General features: G+C 36.6%; 2 protein-coding genes and 1 non-coding gene across 7 annotated transcripts; 1 reads left to right on the top strand and 2 right to left on the bottom strand.

The window, feature by feature from the left end:
• Positions 1–595: 595 nt before the first annotated feature.
• Positions 596–10,317, top strand: relb (v-rel avian reticuloendotheliosis viral oncogene homolog B). 2 transcript variants are annotated; one of them, XM_051863817.1, is made up of 11 exons: positions 596–937; positions 1,499–1,510; positions 1,878–2,080; positions 4,757–5,059; positions 5,583–5,743; positions 5,851–5,942; positions 6,134–6,265; positions 6,363–6,467; positions 6,587–6,802; positions 7,890–7,964; positions 8,058–10,317. In XM_051863817.1, exons 1-11 carry the CDS (start codon positions 895–897, stop codon positions 8,537–8,539), a joined length of 1,824 nt encoding a protein of 607 aa, XP_051719777.1. In that variant the 5' UTR covers positions 596–894; the 3' UTR covers positions 8,540–10,317. The 2 variants fall into 2 exon arrangements, with proteins under 2 accessions (XP_051719777.1, XP_051719778.1); XM_051863818.1 differs by lacking the exon at positions 1,499–1,510.
• Positions 10,318–12,405: 2,088 nt separating this feature from the next.
• mrpl28 (mitochondrial ribosomal protein L28) lies at positions 12,406–15,126 on the bottom strand. 4 transcript variants are annotated; one of them, XM_051863820.1, is made up of 6 exons: positions 14,851–15,126; positions 14,204–14,506; positions 13,921–14,073; positions 12,939–13,076; positions 12,750–12,839; positions 12,406–12,667 (listed from the first exon to the last, which is right to left on the bottom strand). In XM_051863820.1, exons 2-6 carry the CDS (start codon positions 14,489–14,491, stop codon positions 12,572–12,574), a joined length of 765 nt encoding a protein of 254 aa, XP_051719780.1. In that variant the 5' UTR covers positions 14,492–14,506; positions 14,851–15,126; the 3' UTR covers positions 12,406–12,571. The 4 variants fall into 4 exon arrangements, with proteins under 4 accessions (XP_051719780.1, XP_051719782.1, XP_051719781.1 ...); XM_051863822.1 differs by having other exon boundaries at positions 12,750–12,836; positions 14,851–15,107; XM_051863821.1 differs by having other exon boundaries at positions 12,939–13,073; positions 14,851–15,101.
• Positions 15,127–15,132: 6 nt separating this feature from the next.
• On the bottom strand, positions 15,133–15,219 carry trnastop-uca (transfer RNA opal suppressor (anticodon UCA)). The gene has a single exon. It is a non-coding gene; the product is annotated as a tRNA-Sec (tRNA).
• Positions 15,220–15,758: the final 539 nt, after the last annotated feature.

The raw sequence follows: 15,758 nt of genomic DNA, 5'->3' as shown, positions 1-15,758 counted from the left end.
ACAGAATTTTCATTTTTGGGTGAACTATGCCTTTAACTAATACTGTTTTTTTTTTTTTTTTTTTTTACAGCCTGTGGTATTACGCAAGGATAAAATCAACAGGCGCATATGTGCCCTCATTACACCCATCTCTCTGCAATATTTACTGTAGATCACGTGACTATCAACAATCTCACTCTGAGCTACTACTTGAAAGGTGTTCTATAACTTAATAATCAAAATAATTTTAATATTTATATTAATATATAACACTGCTAATATTAGTATTAGTATTATTTGTATATATTAAATAATTTAATATATTGAATCATACGTTTTTGATTATTTAAATTTTATAAGATTTTAAATAATTGTGTATATAAGCTTAGTAATTAATACGTTATTATTATTTATTACTCGACGTATGGAAACTTATACATGCACTTAGGTTATTTTAGGACAGTGTTCATTTTTCATTTAAGACTTTAACGTTACCTGATAACATCTGAGGCGCTTTCTTGAAAGAAACTCACCTGTTGTTAGTCGTTGCCATGGCGACGAATCTTAGGGGTTTCCCCAATTGTGACGTAGGGGGATTTCCACCCATCAGACCACTGTAGATTAAGAGAAAAGTGAAAGAAGTACGAGAGCGAATTGTTTTCATGTCACAGTCGTTAGTGGAGCCAGAGATAAAGCGGTCTCCATCTTTCTCTCGAGATTTCTTTCCTAAAAGCTTCCGTTAACTTCAGGGCTTCCAAAAAAACAGGCGAAGCACCCGGAAATGAGTCCATAACGCGAGTCTGATGATCTGGACGCTGTTTCGGTGGATTTTCATGCGCCGAGATTCAACACAATAACGACGTACGAGTGCGTGTAGAAACCAAAGAGACTCTTTTATTCTTCCTTGTGCTTGCGATGAAAGACATGAGCATTCAAAACGGCACAGCGGAAAATGGAGGTCAGTTCACTTTCTTACACTTCGGCCCTGTTGTCACTCTGATTCAGCATGTTTTAGGAATATTTGCGCTAACGTACTTGGAGACTAAGCGAGTAATACTGCATTTGATGCATTGAACTTAAACAAAGGATAACAATCGTCATATCACGTTATATTACGTTTAATGACACTAAAGTATCATCGAAAGTGAGTTGTTTTTCTAAGAGAAGTGGGTGTTTCCAAAGTTATAGGCCTGTATCGAAACAATAACAGGCCCGCGAATGTCTTTCTTGTTTTATTGAATGGTTATAATGGTTTAGGATGTTTCTGAATATCGATCGAAAAGCATGTTTATCATCTGATATGTTTTTTCGTCTCATTGTAACGTTAGCGGGTTTGTTTATTACCTGATAATAAAGACAAGCTGTTGCAGACACGTTTTTTTAATGACATTGTTTGTCATTAACTACTAGTTTTATGTTATATAAATAAATAACAATAACTTGCTTTCAGTTTCGTTTTCCGGAAATGCGCATGTTTAACTGTTTTTGTCTTGTCTTTCTTCCATGTCTCAATGTGCAGCCTTGGATCTAGGTGAGTGCAGATGTGACGTCATTGTGGGGTGACCTTGGTTGCCCGCTTTTCTGTCCTTTCCCTAAATATGATGCTTGTTTTATGGCGTTGAGGGGATAGTTCAACAAAAAATTAAACTTATGTCATTAGTTATTCACCCTCATGTCTTTTCGACCCAATGACTTTCCATGGAACACAAAAGGAGATGTTATTCATCATGACAGCCTCAGTTACCATCTTTTTCCATTCAGTGAAAGCACGAGACTATCATCTGCTTTTGTGTTGCATGTGGGGAAAAAAAGTGAATGATGACAGAATTTTACTTTTTTAAGTGATCCCTTGATCTACAGCTTGTGTTTATATTTATATCAAAACTCTCTCTGAACAGACCTTATAAATGAGTACCTTTTGGAGAAAACAACCAAAGGGCCAAGTCAGCCGACGCTCCCTGGTCCTCCTCCTCCTCCACCTGAAGACCAAGACATCCAGCCAGTTGATCCACCATCTAGAAGCAGGAGAACTGCTCCAGTGTTGGTCTCCAGAGGAGCAGCGCCACACACGAATCTTTCTGCTGTCAAACTAAAATCAACAGTAAGTGTAGTTGTCTTATCAGTTGCTATAGCAGGCATTACTATTATTATTTTTCATACTTTTTTGAAACGCTTAAAGGGATAGTTCACCCCATAACTTTTACTCACCCTTATCAGGGTTGCCAGGTTTTCACAACAAAACCCACCAATTGCTACTCAAAACTATCCCAAAACCAGCCCAATCGCATTTCAGGGGGGTCCCCCGGTAAAAATTACATTCTGGGGGGTAAAATCTGCTTTTTTGGTGGGGTTCCCCTGTTAAAATTCGCATTCCAGGGGCTAAATATTATGTTATTTGGAGTCACTTCAACCCATGGGCATGACAAACAACCCGCGGCAACAGTGTAAAAGTAGCCTAATTCTGCGGGAAAACCGCAGACTTGGCAACATTGACTCTTATGTCAACTTGTATGACTTTATTTCTTCTGCGAAACACAGATTTGGAAGAATGTTAACCAAATAGATTTGGTGACCATTGACTTTCATTGTATGGGAAAGAAAAAAACAGACATTTCTCAAAGTATCTTCTTTTAAGTTCCTCAGAAAAAAGATAATGGTTTGGAACAAAATAATGACAATTTTAATTTCTGGCTGAACTTCCCCATTAACCCTAACAATTAAATTTGGTGCATAACTCATCCCACATTGTTTGTGCTATGGACATGAATGATGCTTCAAATTGAGTAGCTTATTTAGTGTATTCACTTGTCATACAAGCTGTCTTTCATTTATTGGTAGATACTGAAACTTGTTCATGACAGCAAGCTTTATTACCCTCAGATGGGGGACTGTAATTCGATGCCTACTTTCAGTTAGCGTTCTCTCTGCTCATGCTTCTCTCCCCCATACAAAAGGCAGACAGGCACATACCCTCCTCTCTGCTTCTCACTTTCTCATTGGCTGGTTTTTCGTTCAGCTATGTGAGCTTCCTGTTTCTTCACCATGCTACTTCTGGCTCTTCTCAGCGGTTCTTTGTGTAAGCGATCTGAGTCCATTCTCAGACATGTCCAGACTTGGTGTTTGTCTGTTGTTTCCTCAAAAATTCAATATTCTGAAACTTGTTGCTATATTTGTTTTTATAATCATGCTCTTTGTGTTGTTTATCTTTGAATGTTCTGCATGTGTCAAACAAACTTAATCACTCTCTCGATTTTTCTCTCTCTGTCTTTTGCACACTCACTCACTTTCTCTTTCTCTCTCTGTGTTGTTTGGCATTAGTTTAATTTTCAATAAGATAGTGATCTGGATGTGTAGTGTTTGTCTTTCCATTAATGATTTCAAATACTGGAAAGTCCGAACAGGAACATGTGATTTCAATGTGGTAGTAAAACAAGCTGGTTTTCAGTGTGGTTTTCTGAACCCTTTGTGTTGCTGAGTTATTGTGCAGGTGTTTGAAAATAAATTATTCAGCGATTGGCAGACCATATAGTTTATCCAAATAAGTAAACCCTTTTGGCATTGCTTAATTTACCTGTTTGTTTAAATATTTTGTCTCTTGCTTTGTTCATTTGTTTGTTAATTTGTTAGATATGGGGAAATCCAGCTGTAAATGACCGTGCACATCAAAGACAATATATTATAATAACGATAAAGTTTTGATAATCTTTCAAATTCTATAAGAATAGGAAAGTCCACAACACACTTATGATAACGACACAGAAGAACAGTAGCACTGGAATCACTTTCAGAGCGATTCATTTTGTTTCAGCTGATGACATATAAAAACTTTTACAGCCAATCAGAATACACCCGAATTTAAAGAGCATTTAAAGCGTCAGATGACAAAACTTCATTGCATTCTTACAATAATCAGTGTAATCATGCATTGGTGTGGACACTAATAAACAGTGTTTGGTGTAATGCATTACAAGTAACTCGAGTTATGTAATCAGATTACTTTTTTCAAGTAACTAGTAAAGTAACGCATTAAAATCTACAACAAAATATCTGAGTTACTTCAAGTAAGTAACACAAGTTACTTAGTTGTCCCATGTATTGACTGACAGCTCTTTTGTCCCCATGCTAAGAAAAGTCAGTAAATGCAGAGGCATTGTGTGTAAACATTACAATTTTTGTAGTTCTAGACTAAATGTGAACAGGCATTTACTCATCTCACTTGCACAAAAACAGATTCACTATTCTTCAAAAATGCCCAAAAATAGAACTTATTTGTTATTTAAAAAAGTACTGCAAAAGTAATGTAACAGTTACATTTTAAGGGAGTAACGCGATATTGTAATGCATTACTTTTCAAAGTAACTTTCCCCAACACTGCTAATAAAATTACCATTATAGTTATCTTTATAGTTATTGTTCTTGGTGTGATGAAGCCTTTAATCTGTTAGAAATGGTTTAGAACACATTAGCAACCACATAGCAACACCCTTGCCTTGTAAGCAGGTGCCTAAAACCACTCAGAACACCTGCATAGTAACACCCTGGCAACCACCCATAAAATCCTAGTAACCCATAGTGACGTGATAAAAACTACACAGAACACTTTAGTCATATGGCAAAAAAACTGGCAACCTTTCCGGACATCCTAGTAACTTGCTAAAAAAACATTCAGAAACCTTATAGCAATGTCCTGGCAACCACTTAGAATACCTTTTGTCCGGAGAAGCGCGATTCATTTTCTTCAAATGCAAAAATTTAGTTTGCATCTCTCTTTTCACAGACATACAGCTTTGACCAGACTCCAAACGCGCAGACTGATGGTATGGCATCAATGCATCCCATGCGAGGCCACAAAGGGTCATCTCAGCGACGTGGACAGGCATCATTAGTGCCCCAGTGTCTTCATCCTCAGCAGTCTGGAACAGAACATCTGGAGCGCTTCCTGGAAAAGCCAGAGCTGGTGGTTGTGGAGCAGCCAAAGGAGCGTGGCATGCGATTTCGCTATGAGTGTGAAGGACGATCGGCGGGCAGCATCCTTGGAGCCTCCAGCACTGACTCCAGCAAAACCCTGCCTGCTATTGAAGTAAGTCAAAGGAAGAACTTTTGGCAAAGGTGCTAATGAATGAGCTGATAATTGTATTTTTAGGAGTTAAATAAGTAATCATCAGTTATCATCAGTTAGACCTTGTGAACGTCTCATTTAATTTCCATTGTCCATTCATATTTTTCCATTTACATGAATTTGAAATTAAGCACCTTAGTTGATTTAGTGGGTGCGTCTGGAATGCACCGACTATCCCAAGACAGTGGGGCTTCCCCCATATGGTTTGTGGTGGTGTATGTGAAATCAAGTTAAACTTGTCATTGCAGTTAAAAATGAAAGCTTCCTGGAGAGGTGTACAATGCGTGGGCTCTGATGGAGGGAATTACCTTTAAACCACACAAATAAACATAATCACCAGTCATTTTTGCCATTGACAAATGTCCATACATGGGTACTTTCACCAAAGGAGCCTGTGCCAACAATGCAAGCAGTGTTCTGAAAGCAAAAGTAAAACTTTATATTTCATCTTTTTACCTTTTTTTTTTTTTTTTTTTTTTTTTAGATTCAAGGCCCCATTGATAATATCAAGAAAGTGATGGTCACCGTGTCTCTTGTGACAAAGGACATCCCGTACCGCCCACACCCACACTGCTTGGTTGGGAAAGACTGTTCAGATGGCATCTGTGTCATCCACATCAATCCCCACAGTACTCGTCAACACAGGTATATTTTTGTTAACCCCAATGTCTTGGGTGACATGGGACTGCATGCTTAGCAGAATGTGAGTGTAAAAATGTTATTTCCTGCCTGAGTATGTTGGTGTTTTCCAGCTTTGCCAATCTGGGCATCCAGTGTGTGCGGAGAAAGGAACTTGATGCCTCACTGCAGAAGAGGAGGAATAAGAAAATTGATCCTTTTAACAGTGAGTTGTTGAATGATTTTGCAGACTCGCTAGCTGGGTTTCCATTACAGATTTGTGCAATAGTTTTGCAATATTTTCTAAATGTAGATAAAAAAAACTATTGTGAAATGACAGCATTTCCATTAACTGATGTTATATGACTAAAACGTAATTTTTGAACTGTTGAATGTTTTTGTCTTGTTCTCCCCCAGCGGGCCACTCTAAGAGCATTGAGGACATGGATATGAACGTGGTGAGATTGTGTTTCCAGTGTGAGCTGGAACGAAAGGACGGAGACAGGATCCCCCTTGCCCCTGTGGTTTCCAACCCCATCTACGACAAGAGTAAGAGCATGATATATGTTAGGCCAAAATCATACTCTACCTAATTACTTAGTTTCCTGGCAGATAATGTTTGTGTTGTTTTTATTTGACCGATTAGAGGCGACCACAACAGCAGAGCTGAAAATCAATCGCCTTAATGTGGTCAGAGGCCCCTGCACAGGCAAAACTGAAATTTACATGCTCTGTGACAAAGTGCAGAAAGGTAACTGAACTTGAAAGGCACATTGAATTGCTCAAATTCCTATTACATCTCACTTGATGCTATTTTTACAAAACTGTTGGACTAAAAGGACTAATTTGTATACCTGGAAACCTCCATAGATGACATTGAGATAATCTTCAGCACGGAGGACTGGGAGGGCAAGGCTGAGTTTGCTCAGACTGATGTCCACAGACAAATCGCCATTGTCTTCAAGTCTCCACCATTCAGGGAGCAGAATATATCTGAAGAGGTGGAGGTCAACGTGTGTCTACGCCGCATGTCTGACCGGATGGACAGCGAGCCTGTCAAGTTCACCTATGTTCCAGACAACGCAGGTGAGTTATCAGACATGGGTGAATGTTGTGAGGAATTTATTCTCAAAATCAAAAGATAAAAATATTATTATTAAATTAATGTTATCCTGTTAAAGACACTGGGATAGGCTCCAGCATCCCTGCGACTCTACAGAGCATAAGTGGTTTAGAGAATGAATGGATGACTATTTAAATTAAATCTGTAGACATTTTTCTTCTTTTATTAAGATAAACAAATATAAGAAGTATTACAAATTCTACCAAAATATATACACTACTGTTCAAAAGTTTGGGGTCGGTAAGATTTTTGAGAGAAGTCTCTTTTGCTCACCAAGGCTGCATTTATTTGATCAAAATGCAGTAAAAATAAATAACTGTTTAAAATAACTGTTTTCTATTTTAAAATGTAATTTATTCCTGTGACGGCAAAGCTGAATTTTCAGCATCATTACTCCAGTCTTTAGTGTCGCATGATCCTTCAGAAATCATTCTAATATGCTGATTTGTTGCTCAAGAAACTATCATTTTTGATCAATTTAATGAATCCTTTCTGAATTTTAGTATTTTAGTAAAAAACTGATTTTAGTAAAAAAAAAAAACTTACTGATCGCAAGCTTTTGAACGGTATGTTGTTGTTGTTTTGTTTTTTTGCATTACTGTATTGAGATTTTAGCTGAGTTTTTTTGAAAGATTTACAAGCAGTAAAAAGATTTTCGAAAGTCCTAAAAATGTTCGTTATGTGGGGCTTTTAGGTTGCTTGTTTACAAGTAGTAGCATACAAAAGCAGACCAGTAGGATGGATAACTGAAGCCAAAGGCCTCAGATTGAGAAATGAATCACCTCCTCTCTGTCTAGTTTCTAAAATATTGCAAAAGTAGGTGTGTCACCGTGCCAGTTATTCAAGGGGATTTATAAATAGGCAGCATTATGCTAGTTTAAACTGAAAGTATGCATGAGGAAACTAATGCTTCATAAAAGGTCTTCTATTGTCTATCTTAAACAAACGATTATTTTATAATCTCTGCCATTTTAGCCAGTGCCATCACATGCTCATGTCACCCTATAACACTGAAGGGAGGTTAATTTGATTTGCACTTTTGATCTGCAGATCCCTACGGAGTGAACCGCAAGAGGAAAATAAAATCTGACGTGGCGTTCAGCGAGCCGTGCAGCGTTCCTCAAAGTAAGGATGTTTTTGAAAGAGAACAGATAGCTTAATATCATTCTCTGAAACTTTGTTGACTACATCAGTGTTTTATCTTCCCTGCTTCCTCAGGTCAAGACATCATCGTGAACGAGCCCAGCATGCCACAGCATTTTGACCCATTCTACACTCTTCCCGATTGTAACCTTCCCAATGCTTCCATGCCAATCACTGTTCCGGACGGAGGCATCCACATGCAATCCCAGGGCATGGAGGAAATTCATTATAATGAAGACTTTAAACAAGAGGACGGTTGTGTTAGCATGGACCCAGAGACTTTGGAAACCTTCATCCAAGGCATTTCCCAGTGCTTGATTCAGCCAGGTTCAGAGCAGATTTTAAATCAGATCCTTTTAAATCCTGATTTCAACTTCAGTTTTGAAGGCACAGATACAAACTCAAATGTCAACCAAACTATGATAAACATGGCGTCTATAAATGACGCACACTTCAGTCAGATGGTGAATGAGAATCAGGCCTATCCAGCAGATCTAGAGAACATTGAAGGCCTCATTTTCGCCCCTGTGAAGAGCGAGAATGACCTAGACCACTGAAAACCACTGTGGACTTTTTTTGTCTTTGACTATTGAGACTTTGGACATACAGTCGCTGTTGACTATAAAATCATTTCGGACCAGGAAAAGACTAAGTCAAACTTGTTATTGACTGCCAAACCCGTTCAGCTGGCACTATGACTTCCAGTTTGGTAATCTGTGCATTCTAATGAAGTAAATCACCTGCTCAGCAGCTGGTCTTGTAAATGGACAGTAAACTGAGGCTGATGGCAGCCAACAAAAGGCAGGAGAAGTATGTAGCCATTGCGATTTCTAGTGAAAAGGGAGCAACTAATGCTGCTCAAACTGCTTGTAATGTGCCAGTTATGAAATATGTCTGTCATTTGCTAATTTATTGCTTGGGTTACAGAGCAGAACCTAATAGTAACGAGTAGATGGTCCCAGACCCTAAATTCACTAAAATATTTAAGTGTTATATATGTAACATGATATTTGTTTTGAACATTTCTGAACAGTTTAACCACAGAGGAATTTCAATTAACAGCATTAAGGGGGTAAAATTAGACATGATTCTGAAGTAGCAGTTGGATTAATTCATGTAGTTCAAGCCAGGTGTGACGTGGCAAAGTGATGAAAGCCATTTTTTTTCATCTAATCATCCACAATTAAAATCCCCCACCAAATCCTCTGACCATTTGAACTTCCTAATCAAAAACATACTGCGTTATCGTGATATCTGGTTAACCAGTTAGCACTATACTAAGCTGTAAGGGTCCGTTCACACAAAACGTGTTTTTGCATTCCTCTGAGTTGCTTTTCCATTGTTTTCCTCTGTAAACATGCGCTCAATGGAAGTTTGATTGTTGTGTTTGCAGCTTGATTCTTTTGGAGCATCTTCTGCGTTCTGTGTGAATTTCCCCTAAACTTGCTAATGTCAGTTTTCTAACTGAAAACACAAAGAAAGGGAAATGTTTAATTTGATTTTGTTTGGCTTTGGTAGTATAATGTCATGTGTAATTTGAAATACATTATTAACATCTCTAATCAGGTACCAAATAGAGTAACCATTAAAAAAATGGTTTTACCCAATGGAATCACTTTGATGTTCAAGAGGATTGGATTTTGTTGGGGACTAGTATTTTGCATGACTGAGGACATGACATGATTTGTTTCCTAACACAGTTAGGTACTTTAAATTAATCTTGTTTAAACTATTTGCATGATAGCAGCTGACTATTTGATTAATCGATGTCAATGTGAACACACCTTAAGATTTGTGAAGAGAAATAGGATATTTTGACTGTTATTGTGATTTTTTTTTTTTTTTTTTTTTTTTTTTGGTTAGCCCCACCCACTGAGAAAATTTAATTGGTCTGAAATTCCAAATTAGTTGTATATTAAACATCAAATATGTTCTTATTGGCTGCATTTTAGCTTTCAGTGAGAACAATCACATTACTTTTCACTGGAAAATTGTTTCATGTCTGGTTACGTCATGCTGTGAAGTTATACAGGAAACTGAAATGAATGTAGTCAAAATGAGTCAGTGGCAAACAGATTTTGGCGCTTTTGTCTGTGTTTTAACTACATTTAAATATACATCAATGTTGAAGGAAGCTGGATTCATGATCTTAGTCATTGGAAAGCATTTCGTTCATTTATACACACACGTATACTGTATATATATATAATGTCTGTAATACTGCTGTGGTTCTAATTGTGCTGTGTAAAAATCCTTTAGTTGCCTGCAAATGTCGCTTTATGCTTCTTATAGTATGTTGTTGCTGTTGATATTAAAATTGTGTTTTTAAAATGAATATTTTGACTCCATTTGGCTGTCCCCATGTGTAACTGCTATTAGTCACCAGATGAATAATAATTTCTTCCTGTCTTGAGAGTAAGCAAAAGTCTATGGCCAAAGTCCAACCAAATCAACCTCACCATGTTAACAAACCCTGCAAACTCTTTATTTTATTTTTCCAGATTCAAGAGACACAAGGGAACCAGATAATGAAGTGCAGTCACTTCCTCATTCACTAGTGTTATTGCCGTGCTTTGTTGCACTTCTCTGATGCTATATATAGTGTTCAAAACAATAGCCACACACATTCAGCATGTCACAATCGCTGACAAAATAGCCTCCCACAGTTTTTCATTGAACTTTCAGACATGATTCTGTTTTTAATAGGTTATTTTATTCATTATGACCTAATATCTGAAAATGTCAGTCTTTTTAAACAAAGGGTGTGTGTGTGTGTGTGTGTGTGTGTGTGTGTGTGCTCTCGTGACAAGTGATTTCCCACACTCGTCCACATGACTCATGACCCTTAAAAATACTAGCAGCAGAGCTCTCTCTCTCTCTGTGTGTGTGTGTGTGTGTGTGTGTGTGTGTGTGTGTGTGTGTGTGTGTGTGGATATATCGCAACTTCAGACTAACAAGCTTTAGGGAAATTATGCCTCAGACACAGAAAGTCCAGTATTGGGCAATGGTTCCATACTGTAATCAAGTATGTGGCGCCAAAAGGAAGGTTTTTAGACAACAGAAAATTTGCATTCCTAAAATAACTAGTTGCATTCATTATTTTTTAGTGTGAATTTATAAATATAAATTTGTTTATTTTTGACAAGTTACAGAATGTAACGTAATACTACTGCTTACTAAACACGCAGTGTCTCACGAGCAAGACTGCTTTTATCACAAAAATGTAACTACTTTTATACAACTTTAAATCAAGAAGTTAATGAGTAACTTTACAAATTTAGACCTAATATTGCCACTTACTTGTGTATATTTTCTTCTTTCACCACAACTTTCCAGGCGAAGTCAAACTAGAATCAACCGTCTCTGAGCAACACACAGCAATGACGTTTCGTTCGTTCGATCTTTGAACGAATCGTTTGAGTGAATGATTCAATGAGTCATTTATAAATACAGTGACCTGTCGGTTGTCGCTACCTACTGGCGTAAATATGTAGCTTGCAGAAAGTGTCACTGAAAAATCCTCACCACTAATCACATATTTTCCTGAACGCGCAAACATAGACAAGGGGAGTGATTCAAACAAATTCGGTGTGACCAGAACTAGCTGTTGTTTAACGTGCAATACCACTGAAAGGAAACAGTGTATGTGAAATGTAAATATCTTTAATTGTAAATTGTATAATAAAGTCCTTTTAAGACAAGTCATTTCACTCATCATTGAAACGACTCTCGGGCATTTAAGTGCAGCTCCTATGTCTTTGAATGGGGAAACATCAAATTCTCCAAAGTTGTTTGCCAAGCTTTCGATTAAATTTCATATTTGAAATCATCAATGAAATCTGACAACAACTGTCTCATAATTTTTGTTTCTAAACGCTCGAATCATGACAAAAAACGGTACTTTTCAGGCTAGATCAAGCTAATGCGCATGCGCAGTCCTAAATGCGCATCTCGCCTCTCATTTCGGAAGCGCGCGAGCTTCTAACGGCCGCTGCAGTGACGCAATGACTTTACCAATCGGTGATTGGCTCCTATTTAGAAGGCGGGGCTTATTCCGCCATATTGCGCGTTGCACTTTCTCCCGTTCAAAACAATACGAGTGACGCGTCTTGTGTTATTCTATAGTCTGATAATAATAAACATCCTCATTATGTTGCATCCAGCTAGCAATTTCTGGTTCCCAGAATGTTCTGATGGTTATAAAAAATAAATAAATAACCGTTAAGAGAATGTCCTGTTAACGGAATACATTCTCATTATATTTCCACACAAAAAAACCTAATATGTTTAATGAGAATATTAGTTTATGGATTAAAAAAAGACCTAAAGAGAACATTCCTAAAACATTAGGACTTCATTTCTTAAAAAAATTATGCTGTTCCAGTTTCCGAACATAGCCAGAAAATAAGGTATTCCAGTCAGATTGGCAAATGCATCTCTGAATCAATTTATTATTAAGTATAAATGACATATTTACAGAATACAAGCACATAGTTGTTGGTGATGTTAATAAAAAAAAATAAATACATTATTGTTTATTCTTCAGACTGTATGATAGACATAGAGAATTGCAGAGAAGAGAACCGTCATCATTTTTTCTCCACAATCTGAGGCTCTGAGAGCTTCTTAATGGTGAGCTCCTCCACAAACTTCTTCACCAAACTCTTGTGAAGAGGCTCTGGATCCTGAGAAAGAAAAAAAAAAAACAGAGTCAGATGACAGTGAGCGGACAGTGCCCATCCTTCACATTCCCATTCATTTCATCACCTTCTTTTCCAGTAATCTCTGTTTCTCTACTGCTTCCTCCAGACTCAAACCCACCCATTCAGCCTCCTCCTCTGGGATCTCAAACTGCTGCTTTTCAGAAATGAGAGAAAGACAAATGGAAGAAAACACACAGGCTGATTATCAACACCATAGGCTGCAAATATACATCTCGTAATCAACTCAACTCACCTTGTAGCGGTTGTAGATTTTCTCCCTGCGAGATGAATCATCGGGAAACAGATCCGTGTCTTTCCGTGCCAGACGTAAAAGCATCGCACGTTTTAGATCCATTCCGAACTTGGAGTTCAAATCTTGCTTTGGGGTCTGCTTTAAAAGAAATACACACAAGATACGGACCAAATTTTGCTGTAAACTTTTCTCGTATAAATCGTTAAAAATGGATTTCTATCTGAACTGTTACAGTACATTGAACTGAATGACCCTTTACACAAAAAATGGTTTTACAATTTACATAGAAATGTAATCTGATAGCATTCATACACAAGGCCCACATTTAATTAAATTTAAAAATATATACATATTCTATGTTTAGAAAATGACATGTTTTGTACAATAATGTAATATAATAATAAATATACAATAGTATTTTTAAATATAATAAAATATAATTTTTTTATACAATATATTCCATAAAAATATATTTTTATACAATTATTCTATTTTTTGTAAAATAATAAAACATACTAAATGCTAGTAAAACTAGGACATCATAATTTTTTTTAATATATTAATAAATAAACAAATAAAACTTATGCAATATATATTACAATATAAACATATTTATTATATAAAATTATTGTAATTTTTGTAAAATAATAAAACATACTAAATGCCACACACTTTTAAGGACTTCATAAATTTTTTTAATATAGTAATAAATATACAATAAATAAAACTATTTTAACATTAAATATTACAATATAAAACATATTATATACAATTATTGTAATTTTTGTAAAATAATAAAACATACTAAATGTCACAGACTTTTAAGGACTTCATAATTTTTTAATATAGTAATAAATATACAATAAATAAAACTATTTTAAACATTAAATATTACATTATAAACATATTTATTATATAAAATTATTGTAATTTTTCTCAAATAATAAAACACTAAATGCCACAGACTTGTGAGGATTCTCACCTTCAGAATGTAGAAGTCGAAACCAAAAGCGGCATCAATGAGGTCCAGTGTGCGAGCTGTGACTGTTACGGTGAACTTTTGGTCGAGGATCTCACTGTACAGCTCTCTGTTAAACAACTGGGGCTTCCAGGTTTTGCGCAGTCTTGTAGAGAGCTGATGTGATCGTTCATATCCACAAGCACATATCATATAATAATATAGGGTAAGTCATCTTCAAGTTACATTCTAATTTATGTACTATTCACATCAACTTAAATTCAGTATTACAGTAGTTCTCTCTTACCTTGTCACCTTTGGCATATCTAAAGCCAGATATCCAGCCTTCTCCACCCCAGAGTCCATCCTGTGATTCTGGGGGATAATAAACTGGGATAGGCACATCTTGGACTCGCTCTCTGTGTCCAGTTTCAGGATTGACTCTGTATTTGACACCCAGAGGTTTCCAGTGCACTGGAGTAGGAGGGGTCGTGTCCTGCAGAGAGCGCAGGTAGTGCTGGGGTAGACGGGAATAGATGCCCGTCTGCAGCTTCAGGGCTTCCCATATTTTTGGTGGATACTTGTGTAGAGGCATTTTGTTGGACAAAACCTAAGAAAGGGTTAAGTAGGTCCATGCATTACACAATGTACACAAATAAATACATAAATAAATATTTACATTACATTATAATTACATACATTATATATTATATATACACAACTATATATATTGGATTTTATACATAGGGTGAGTTCAGGTTGATTGGGACACTTTTTCCAATTAATCTCAATGGCAAAATGTGTCCCAATCACCCTGAATTCAGCCTATTAAGTACAACTGTAAACTAGCTGATAAGCTACAGCCTCAAAGATGCAAATATATGCTTTACTAATCTGAAAATGCAAAAATAATAACTATAAGGAAAAAGCATGTATACAGTTCAACACTCTTACCAGGGAATGACGCAATCGGAGAACGCTTAATTTAATTTTACATGATCAGTATTAGCCTGCTAGCTTCTCAGTCCAGCACACGCTGCAAAGCTAACCAAGGGCACCCAACGTAATTTCCTATGACAGATACTAATGTGAGAACTGCGATTGGTTCAGTGGAGTGTTTACTGCGCTGATTGGTTGTTTTCATGGTTGAGCTTCCGGGTTTAACAAAAGTTCGTAGCGGTCTAAAACAATACACAATATTAATAAAACGTACATTTTTCATACATCCTATCTAACCGCCCGAAAGGTGGAATTGAACCACTCTGCCGCTAAGCAGCTACAGGTTTGAAGCCTGCACCCCGGACCACCGAGGTTCATCCGGGCATTTGAAGAGGTTGTAACTACTTCTATATAAAGGTCGCTGCTACGCTGTGTGTTACATCTGTGGTGAGTTTAATTTGTGAAATTATATTTAACAGCTTATCATCATTAGGTCATGACAAATTAATCTCTCCCACAGTATGAAGTTTATGTAAATACGAAATGTGCGGAAATCCTACATTAAACCCAGTGTTGCACCACATGCAAATTAATTACTTGCTATTGGTTCAAACGTGGGGCGGAGTTTCACATTCCTTGCATATTATATTGTTATGTTAATCATTCTTTGCAGGGACTTAAAACCATATCAGGCATGTTTGCTATTTCATTGTATATTGCTTTTTCTAGAAAGAATAAAAGTATTTTCTTAAAGCATTAACAAAAGTTTTACACACATTTTTTCTTATGTAGGCCTATACCTTTTTCTACTCAAACAATAGATATTCAGCTTAGAGAACTGTTTTTTAGTTTAATTTAATGCTAATAAATATCTAATCCACAACCAATTTGTTGTTTTTAAATATATATTTTTGTCAGTTTTT

This window comes from Ctenopharyngodon idella, chromosome 15, assembly GCF_019924925.1.
Source record: "Ctenopharyngodon idella isolate HZGC_01 chromosome 15, HZGC01, whole genome shotgun sequence".
NCBI lineage: Eukaryota > Metazoa > Chordata > Actinopteri > Cypriniformes > Xenocyprididae > Ctenopharyngodon > Ctenopharyngodon idella.
This window is presented reverse-complemented; position numbering and strand designations above follow the sequence as displayed.

Coding starts and splice junctions, on each gene's coding strand:
- mrpl28 (XM_051863820.1), bottom strand. CDS start 14,491: ATGCCTCTACACAAGTATCCACCAAAAATATGGGAAGCCCTGAAGCTG. Junction 13,077..13,920: donor TCGACTTCTACATTCTGAAG/GTGAGAATCCTC, acceptor TTTCTTTTAAAG/CAGACCCCAAAGCAAGATTT. Junction 12,668..12,749: donor AGAGATTACTGGAAAAGAAG/GTGATGAAATGA, acceptor TTTCTTTCTCAG/GATCCAGAGCCTCTTCACAA.
- relb (XM_051863817.1), top strand. CDS start 895: ATGAAAGACATGAGCATTCAAAACGGCACAGCGGAAAATGGAG. Junction 5,744..5,850: donor CACAGTACTCGTCAACACAG/GTATATTTTTGT, acceptor GGTGTTTTCCAG/CTTTGCCAATCTGGGCATCC. Junction 6,468..6,586: donor CTGTGACAAAGTGCAGAAAG/GTAACTGAACTT, acceptor AAACCTCCATAG/ATGACATTGAGATAATCTTC.